This window comes from Montipora capricornis, chromosome 10 (assembly GCF_036669925.1).
Source record: "Montipora capricornis isolate CH-2021 chromosome 10, ASM3666992v2, whole genome shotgun sequence".
In the NCBI taxonomy this organism is placed as follows: domain Eukaryota; kingdom Metazoa; phylum Cnidaria; class Anthozoa; order Scleractinia; family Acroporidae; genus Montipora; species Montipora capricornis.
The window spans coordinates 58,436,728-58,446,727 of NC_090892.1; the positions used below are offsets into that span (position 1 = coordinate 58,436,728).

A 10,000-nucleotide genomic window follows, 5' to 3' on the forward strand; every position below is an offset into this window, starting at 1 on the left:
GCACTTTTTTCCCGCTAAAACAGCTCCGAAAATTGAGATGCGTATTATACACGGAATCCTTTGTTTTAGACACGCGTCACTCATTAGCATAAAAACAAAGACGCATTGGTTTTTTATTGAAAAGTAAAAGGCTTGACCAAGATTCACTAATAAATTAACCTTTCTGTAACTTTGTGTTTAAATGAACAACTGAAAAACATAGCCTTCACTTTTGAGCGATTAACTGAAACATCAAAATGACCACGAAACTCCCCGGAGTTTTACAATGTCGGTCTGATAAATAACGCTCCTTAATTTCGCTGAAGATCATCCGATTTCACACTGTTTTATTATAAAACTTTGCAAAGAACACAACTACCCACTACATGTTACTGGAAATATGGACAAAACGCCACTGATCTTCGATATGCCGCCGAACCGAATGATCAACATTACACCGCAGAGAAGAAAATTAATGTCACGCAACTGTTTTGTTGGCGCATGCTGGTGATGGATCAAAATTAAGACCAATGGTGATTTTCAAGAGGAAAACGGCGCCTAAAGTTGAAAAGAAGCACAGGGTTATCAGCGACGCCCAAGAGAAAGGCCGACTGGATGCCGAAGGAATGAAGAGTTTGGCGTGCTCCACGTGTTGGGACTGGGGAGACGAAAAAGTCTGCTTGTTTATGCTTTCGAAGTTCGTGTGACTGAAAGCATGAAAGCAGCATTTACAGAGAAAACACCAATTTAGCAGGCGGATTGACCTCAGTTCTGCCTGACGAGATGATTGAGTCGTATTTTGTCAAATATGGAGTAGTGAAAAAACCTTGATAACACACAAGACGATCTTGTAGACGGTAGAACGCATGTTTTACTCATCGACTCATGACTCATTGACTCATAAATACTTAACACTCACAACAAGATGAACTTGTCGATGACGAATCTTGTGCGAGAGAAGTGCTGTTCGATTGTGACTACGAGTTTAAGTTTGTATAAAGATTTCAGTTTTTAAACACTTAACATAGGCTTATTTACTTTACTATTGTATGTAGCGGAACAAATTTTCTGATCCAGGAAATGGCTTTTTTTCACGCTAGTTTTGCATGAACAATTTCTCTGCTTTTTGCTCTAACTTTTTTTTTTCAAAATACAGTCCAAAATTGGGGTGCGTATTATATACGGGCGTGTATTATACACGGGTAAATACGGTGAGTGCTTTGTTATATCTTCAGACTTTTCCTTCAACAATCGCAGCAAAACATCCGGAGCAGGCAACAACTGCAGAATTTGATCAGGGGCATGTGACCAATCACAGTGCTTGTTTTGTTGAGTGAAAGACTAGATATAACAAAATTATTTGACAATCATCATCATCATCATCATTATCATAACAATGATGACAACGATAACAATGTCAGTAATGATAACAATAATACTATGTCAGACCCCATCTGGCTGGGAAAAAAAGCTCCATTCTCGGGGAACTGTGTATTCGTTCTGTCTCTTCATGAACAAATGTGCCAACAGGACCTGTGGGGTATCTTCCTTTATGTCTTTCAACATTAAATATTATAACATTCGTAGTAATCATTATAACAAAAACAGCACTTACTCCTCATTTGTTTTTTAATTAACTTTAAACTTTGATCCAGCCTCCTCTACCAAAGACCAGAGTGGCAAAGACAACTTGTTAAATTGTATGGTTAGATACTGGTAAAATGAATACACATGACTAGAAATACATGTACACACCAATGGCATCTAAGTTCACATAGCAACTTGTCTTTTCGTCAATGTACTGCTTCACTTGTGATGTACTAAAAAATGACTCCAGAATAAAATTTGCCAGCAATTTCTTGGTAGCAACAAAGTTTTTGGTTACTGCTCCACTGTAAAAAGGATGGAAAAACTAGTAAATGAGTTAGAACTGATTTAGATTAAGAATGAATATGCCATGTAAATAATATGGACGTGGTAATGGTTTTTATACCACACATACAGTATCCCATATATTTTCATGGCAATTTACATTTCTTCCTCTAGTGTGAGATAAGACATCAGCCTGTAAGGCACCAGCTCTGGCAATCAACCCACCCATGAATGTGAAAGGAGGACAGACCACAACACAGGGGTCTGCCCCCTACTCTTCGCAAACAGTTTGTGGGTTTCTATAAGTAAACATCCCACAGTGATGATTATTAAACACGAAAGGTTTAATGGAATGAGTTTATAGTCCTTTCCAAGAAGACTTGAAAGTTTATAACCTTTTGCAGATGAAATTACAAAGGCAGCACTTTCTGCTCAGTTTTGAAGACCCAGGGGTTTCATTAAGCTTTAAAGTATGTGTAGAAGGGACCTTGTGATAGAGTAAGGGGGCACCCCTATATATAGTTTGGCTTTTGATCTTGAGAGCTCTTCAGCAAAGGCGGGTACTGTACTCAGCGTAGATGGGTGCTAGTACCCAGGTTCTGGCTTCTAATTAAACCCCTGAAGACCCAGATTTGAGCCTGCGATCTCCTGCACAAAAGCCGGATTCTCAACCAACAGAGCCACCGGTTGGTCATCAGTACATAATATTCTTGGTACATGTATCGTGTGTTCTCAATATCACCCACCTGAAAAATACTCCTGGAATCCTCTTGAAGATAAGTTTTATTCCCAGCCAATTTGTCACTCCCCCTAAAGACACCAAGATAAAAAAAAGTGAGTCATATGACTGTATAGCATATACTGTGTGACAAGAAGCAGGTATAAAATGGACCGGATCAACTTAACTTCGCTCACCTCGGATTGACATGAAAAAAATGATAAGGCCTTGAGAAAATCTTTAATTTAACCTTGGTGAAATTGGAGCAAATGCTAAATAGTTTTCAATGGGCTTTCAGCTTCACTAATGTCATTGTTTCAAGAAAACAATTATAGCTCTCTTTTGTTCTTCGTTTCAAAACGGAGCTGACAATGTTTTGCATATTTATTTAGCTTATTGCAAAAATCATAGAAAAATCACAAGGCAGCATTCTTAAGTTCAGTTCTAGATCACTTGCGGTTTTGAGCAAAATTGAAAAATGGCCAAAAATGCAACATGGGCCACTTATCTCATAACCCCTTCATATTTCTGAATGCTCGAATTACTGGACTTGAAATTATAATGACCTTCCGATTACTGGTATGGAAGCATAACAAAACATAACGTAGAAGATAACCTTGGTAGTAACCCACTCAAAAGTGCTCTGCATTGTGTAAGACTAGTTTTGGTTCTCTCGCCATTTCATGATAACTAGTGAAACTAAGAATTAAGTTAACTGACTAGGTCCTATCACAATGCTCACACAAACCTTGAATGAACTGATAAAATTATCGCATTCAAAAGACCCTAATCATTTTTTTATTATACAGTATACTAAACATTGTTATAAGGAAACGACAATGTACAGTAGGTAAAAACGCTCAAAAGTACCGGTAAGTTACCACCCTCACGTGCAACGTGAATCGTGTTGCATGCTACAAGAATCGCATCGCACGCTACAGGAATCATGTTGCGCGTGATGGTAAAAAATCTGTAAGTGGAGTGGCTTGACGCTAGGGCATGATTTTAATTCACCTTTTGTTTAAAATTTTACCCGTGGAGGGTGTTTGTACATGTAAGTGAGTTAAGCAAAACACAGTTTCTTGTTTCGAAAGCATGCATGGTGCGGAGAGTCTTTCTGAATTCTGTGATCTAACAATTTCACAAAGGAAGTGAATACATACATTGTAGCTGCCAACAGGATGCCTCAGTTGGTTAGGAATTGGACTACCCAGTGGGAGGTTGTAGCTGGACCAACACTCAGGGTATTAAAATAACTGAGGAGAAGGTGCTGCCTTAAAGTTTGTAATGACATCTACGTAGGTAATTAATGATATTATTTTACTCAGGAAGCTCCGCTCACACGAAAGTGGTTTTCACGGAGGTACCGCATCTGATCTAATTGGAATTTAGAAATGTTGGTTTTTGAGTAGAGGGGAAAAGTGGACAACCCACAGAAAAACATCTCAGAGAAGAGCAAAGAACCAACAACAAACTTAAACCATGCATGGCCACGAGTCCAAAATTGAACCTGGACCACATTGGTGGGAAGTGAGTGCTACAACCACTACGCTATCCCTAAGAGTCTTCTCAGATATTGAAGGGCTACAAACCATCGGCCCTGCCTCACAACCCTGGCTATTAAAGGAGACCTGAAGGCCAAAATCAGCAATTTTTCCAACATTGTTTTTGGAAAGCCTAGCGTAAGTAAAGTTTGTGGGGTTATTTCTTTTCGTCTCCTTTTTTTGCGAGAAAATTATGTTCAAAGTTGGGCTTTTCCGGCCTTTTCGGCCTTTTCAGTGCGGCCTCAAAAACTAAATCAGCCGCCTGCTGTGGCGTATGATATGGGGAACAGAGATTTCATACTCAAGAGAAACAAGTGCTGCTGTGGATACTTTCTTCATTGCTTTGCTATTTCTTCGCGGACTCAATATTCTCCACAAACATGAGTCAAAACATTAACAATGCTCCTTTACGGGACGCTCTCACATATCTTCCCCATATCATACTTCACAAGCTGCAAAAATGACCACTGACTTCCCCATTCTGAGCCACAATGCTGATGGCCCAAAATTGGAATAAAAACTATTTTTTTAGGTGGAAAATGATGGATATGCCAGGAAAAAAAATCTGAAAACATTATTGTGCATGGTCTAAAGTGTAAATTAAAAAATGCTTATTTTTTTGCCTTCAGTTGCCCTTTAACATAACATTAACATGGGATGTTAAACAACCCACACACTGTTTCAAAAAGGGTACAAGATGAAATTCCTTGTGTTGTGGTCTGGAGAGGCCTCTGCTCTGTTGTGTAAACCTCACAACCAAGGTTGTGAAACTCAAGAAAAGTAAATTTTAAGTATCACTTCACCAGTTCAAAAAGTTAAATACAAATGATACACATGTACCATTGTGGAACTAAAGCAAAACAAATTTATTATTGACTACTGGCACCTGTAAATCCAAATAATCCTGCTGCCCTGAGCAGTTCGCTAGCAATTATTATATCTGCCACAAAAAAAAAAAAAAGAATTGAGGCTGAAATCACAAAGAGTTCAATGGCTTATCTGGGCTCAGTCAATTTTTAGAGTGGGGGAATGGTTAAAAAACCTCAGTCTTTGCCAAGAACCAAATTATTAGCATAAATTCAGTTTTAGATTTATTTAGTGTAAGCTTATTATCTATAAGCCACTCACTGATGCTGGCAAGATCTTTATTGAGATTAAGTTCAATACTGTCAATATTATTGCCTGCAAGCATCAAGTGGGTGACATCAGCATACATTTGGGGCTGAGTGTGAAAGATAATTCGGTAGATCATTAATGTGTAAGAGAAAAAGGAACGGTTCCAGAATTGTCCCCTGAGGGATACCACAGGACAATACACAATAATATTGTTGGAAAGGAAGCCATTTAGGAAATGCTTCTGATTGTGCTCAGACAAGTATGATTAAACCACTCAATTGAGGCGCCTCATACCATGAATGGGAATCGTAAAATTAAAGCACTCTGGCAAAGAAAATTTGTTTAACAATAAGTTAAATTATGGGTTAAATTTTTTTTCGTGAATTACTGACAACACAACAATTTTTCAACAAAATGAATGGGAAAGTCCATTCGAGAAAGGACATTTAATTTATTTTATGTATTTCTAAGTACATTATCTGAAATGTGAAATAAACTAGTACGGTACAAGACACAAAGATGTACTTACTTTTATGTACATTTTTCTTTGATTTGTAAACTGCGACCAAAACTGCACCAACGACAAGAAGAAGAAATGCAATAAATATACTAACACTGCCAATGGTCAAATTTCCATCACTCCTTGGCATAGACTGTAGGGAAAGGAACATAATTTTAGTGCTGGAAAAGGATACATGTAAGTTTTTCATCCTAAAAGAGAAATGGCTAGACTAGACTAAGTGTCTTTTCAAGTCTTTGCTTTGATCAAACACTTTGAAAATAACATTAGCCATATCCACACTTCATATGGTCTCAGTATCAGAGGGTAAATTCATGAATTGTATAACACATTCATTTTGGTTTAAAATTCATACAGTGTATTGTGGTTTTCAAAGCAGAGGTTGAAACACTTTAAATTTTGTTTAATTTCAAATATGCAGGTCTAAGAAGTGTTCATACCTTTAATTAAGCAAACAAGTCAAGTTACGAAGACTAGCTGTACAGTCAAGTGAATAGTGCTCTTTGCCTGTTGTGATTGGTTAACTCAGAGGTTACTATTTAGCACCTGTTCACCTCTAAGGAGCCAGGGTGGTGTCCGTTGTAAAGGAATATTATTCACCTTGGTGTCTGCTGGTGGGAAAAATTTTGTACTGTAATCATTTAGAATTCTAGTGTTTATTTTGTTCCTTTGTGTTTTTAGGTTTTTGTTCTCTGGCTCTTTAATTAGCTGTTTTTGTGTTTTTAGGTTGTTTTTGTATTAGTTAATTCCATTTTGCATAATGCCACTATACCATGTATCATAGGTTGCCCTTCAAATTAGTCACGTTCAGGTTCATTTTTGATTAAGTTTAATCGCTGTCGTTTAGCTACTTTTAAGCCATTCTGTTAATGAGTCGTTCCTTGTTGTCACATCCGTCTTGTAACTTGTTTATTTGAGCTTGTTGTTTTCAGCTTGAATGTTGTTAGTTTTATCCAGTCACTTTATTTCTCTCTTTTAATATTATCTTTTCTTTTCAGTTACGTTTGATACTCAATTTTGAAAGTTTTTTTTAATCAAATTGGTCATTACATGTAACGACTTTGAGGAGAAGCTGTCAACTGGTGAAAGTGATGGACATGTACCTTGCTGTGAATGTGAACTCACTTACACTTCCACATATCATTGTTGTTAATAATTTCCAAGCACTGTTTAATGGGAAGGGGGTGGGGGTGGGGTGGGGATGGAGGAAGGGATGCTAAGGGTGGGAATTGGAATAACAAGAGACACAAAGAAGGGAAGAAATAGTGGGAAAATAAAGCTTCTCGTCCCATCTCCCTATTCTCCTTAAATTTTTACTACACAAGTGTGCCCATTACCAACGAAAATAATACTGGGTGGGTAATCAACTTGAAGTAAAGTTCGTACATTAGAGAGCTAGCCTTTTTCCTTACATTAGTTACACTGGTTACAATAACACAACAACAAATGATCACGTAACCTTTGTTTGTCTCATGGTGTTCTCAATATTGTGATGTACAGGTAGATCACCTCTTTTTTGAAACTGTAAAATTGCCGCAGAAGGTTTCAACAAGGATATCAAAGAAGACTTTCAGAGGAACGAATGCCAAAGATAAAGAAACACAACAACATGAGAATCACACGACAGCAGACCTCTGGAGGAGAATTCATTAAAAAAGCAAGGGATTGAAATCAATCAATATTGTTTTTGTTATTGGCATCCATTTACCTCGGGAGACAATAGAGCCACTCCAGTCAATAAACCGGAGAGTGTATCATCGCTGGATAGAGTAAGTTGAATCCTCTCTTGGACAGCTGAACCATGGCTGCACATACATGTTGTATTGCAGCTGCGTTGCCAATACAATACAATACATACTTAATTGACCGCTCCCCATAGGGGATTTTCAGGGTCAATGAAACAATCAAGGAAACAACAGAACACAACAACAACAACTGTTAAGAATCCCAACTGGCCGGAGGCAAACCAGTTGAACCAGCTGGGAAGTTGAACCAGGGACTACCAGGAACAAATTCAGCGAGTGGTCAGAGCGGGTCTTGAACCTGGGATCTCCGGATCTCAAGGCAAGCGCCCTAACCACTCGGCCACACTGCCTCAACATCAACATCTAGCGACAGTTTGCTGGAAACAATGGAACCAAGGTAACTGAAGTTCTCAGCAACCTCACGGGTCAAGTAGTAGATGGAGATGAGTGATTCACACGTCTTGTCCTCATTATGGCTGGCCGTTCAGGTAAGGTCTCTGCATGATGCAGATGATCAGTCACTACAATGCCCCCTCAGAGTGCATAATCGTACGTGCATTGTCATCAAAAGCATCACCCTCACAAGTACCTCCTGCACTATGTTAGACGTTTTTCACTTGGAGGCAGCCAAGGTTAATGAAAAGCCTGCCATTGCTTCTGATGTGGAGGTATACACCATATTGGGAAAGGCTGAAAGCACAGGAAAAAAGTAGGGAAAGGGAGATGTATGATTAAAACTGATGAAGCAAATATACATTCAACTTTCCTTCACTCTACTCTTGTTAGAAAAGGGGTCAGAGGACGAGCCATCACACTGAACTGTGCCTGGCAAGTCTTCATGAAAAGAGAATCACGCTAAGGAGCTTGAGGGGTCATCTAATCTTTTGCAGACGAGTAAAAGATCAGGTAAACTGTTGATCTTCCACATCGTAAATAGCATGATTGTTCCTCTGGCTACACTTGTTTTCCGAGTGACTATACTGACTGGGTGTAGCAGCAGGTGTCTGCCTCCCTGATGATGCTGAGGAGTGAGATTTCCTAGTATGTGTTGCAATTATCATGCCCTTTTTCTTGTAGAGTGCAATGATGTTGGCATCTGGCAACTCCTGTGCCATAGTACCTTCTTCCCAGTCTTGATAGCATCTGAACGAACACCATCTTTCATGACCACATTCTTTCTGTAAAAGCCCCTGTAAGTGTCCTGTCCACCTTTCCATTTGTTTGCGCCAGTCAGATATAATGATATGGCAGACATAGGGGGTGCTAGATTCAGTTAGGCTGGGGCTGAAGGCTTTCTTCATGTCATCTTACAAATCAAGGAACAATATTGCCACAGTAAGCTGAGAGGTTCATTGCTCAACTACACTGTAAATCAGCCAGTTGTCCTTGGCACAGTGTCAAGCAACATGCTGAGGCAGAGCATCATTTCTGGCTCTTTTGAGTACAGGAAATGAGGGCTGGTTCTCGAGCTTGACAAGACCTACTCATTTGGCCTGCAGTACTGGCTCTAGTTTAGCAATGCCAATAATTTATTTCAAACCATTCCAAGTTCTGGCTTTTTATTTTGCCAAAAATGGACTCAGTGGCATTAGAGATACTGAAGCATCACAAATGAGATTGATCTCTCCTAAGTGTTACATGCAAAGGAATCCCTGAGAGCTTCCTCAACAGAGCTGGTGATGCACATGCACAGAACTGGGATTGCTGTTCTGGTAATCTTGATGAAAGGGCTTCCTTTCTGCTTAAAGTAATGGATTCATTTTTCTAGGAGTTGCACTTTGCTTTGCTCCCTGATGACCAGAATGTGATCAGTATCATGATAACCATTGGCACTATGGTAGAATTGTATGTGGTGAGAACTCAGTTCAGTGAGCGTCTCCATGCAACGATGAGATCCAGCTCATACTGCCAAAAAACAACCAATCACAGCTGAGCATCCTGAATCATAGGTGACTAACAACCAGTCAACCTTGTTGCCTGAGGAAAACCATGCAGCAGACTGTGGTCCAAACATTGTGATCTACATCACAAGAGACCACAATGCAAGACATACAAAAGAACACTTAACTATTCTTGTACTTAACCTTGAGTATTTTTTGCAACCACTTTCATGGGAAAACAATAATAATAATAATAATTATCAGTGTTAAGGTACATGTATCACATTACGACTACCCGTATTTTAATAAGGAGCAGGGGTGACGCAGTGGTGAGAGCACTCCCCTCCCACCAATGTGAGCCGGATTCGATTCCCAGACTTGGCTTCATATGTGGGTTGAGTTTGTCAATTCTCTTCTCTGCAAGTCCAAGAAATATATATTTGGGAATAAAACAAAAAAAAGCGTCACGCTTTTCGCTACTCTAGGACTATTACCAAGGCTGCTGCCTAAGAAAATTTTAAAGGGGCCCTCAGAGCTAAACGCTGAGAACTTAGGAACCTAACATATGAAGTGAAAGGTGTTGCTGCGAAAAATTAAGGCGCCCAGAGCTATTCTTTGGGAGCCCC

At 39.2% G+C, this 10,000-nt stretch overlaps 1 protein-coding gene across 1 annotated transcript in view; it reads right to left on the reverse strand.

Moving 5' to 3' along the window:
- LOC138018671 (uncharacterized) overlaps positions 1–10,000 on the reverse strand; it is a 17,268-nt gene that overhangs the window by 6,546 nt on the left and 722 nt on the right. The window contains exons 3-6 of the mRNA XM_068865369.1: positions 5,759–5,882; positions 5,000–5,053; positions 2,598–2,661; positions 1,735–1,871 (exon numbers count right to left, since the gene is read on the reverse strand). Coding sequence (XP_068721470.1) covers positions 1,735–1,871; positions 2,598–2,661; positions 5,000–5,053; positions 5,759–5,882 — 379 coding nt within the window. The remainder of the gene's footprint in view (positions 1–1,734; positions 1,872–2,597; positions 2,662–4,999; positions 5,054–5,758; positions 5,883–10,000) is intronic.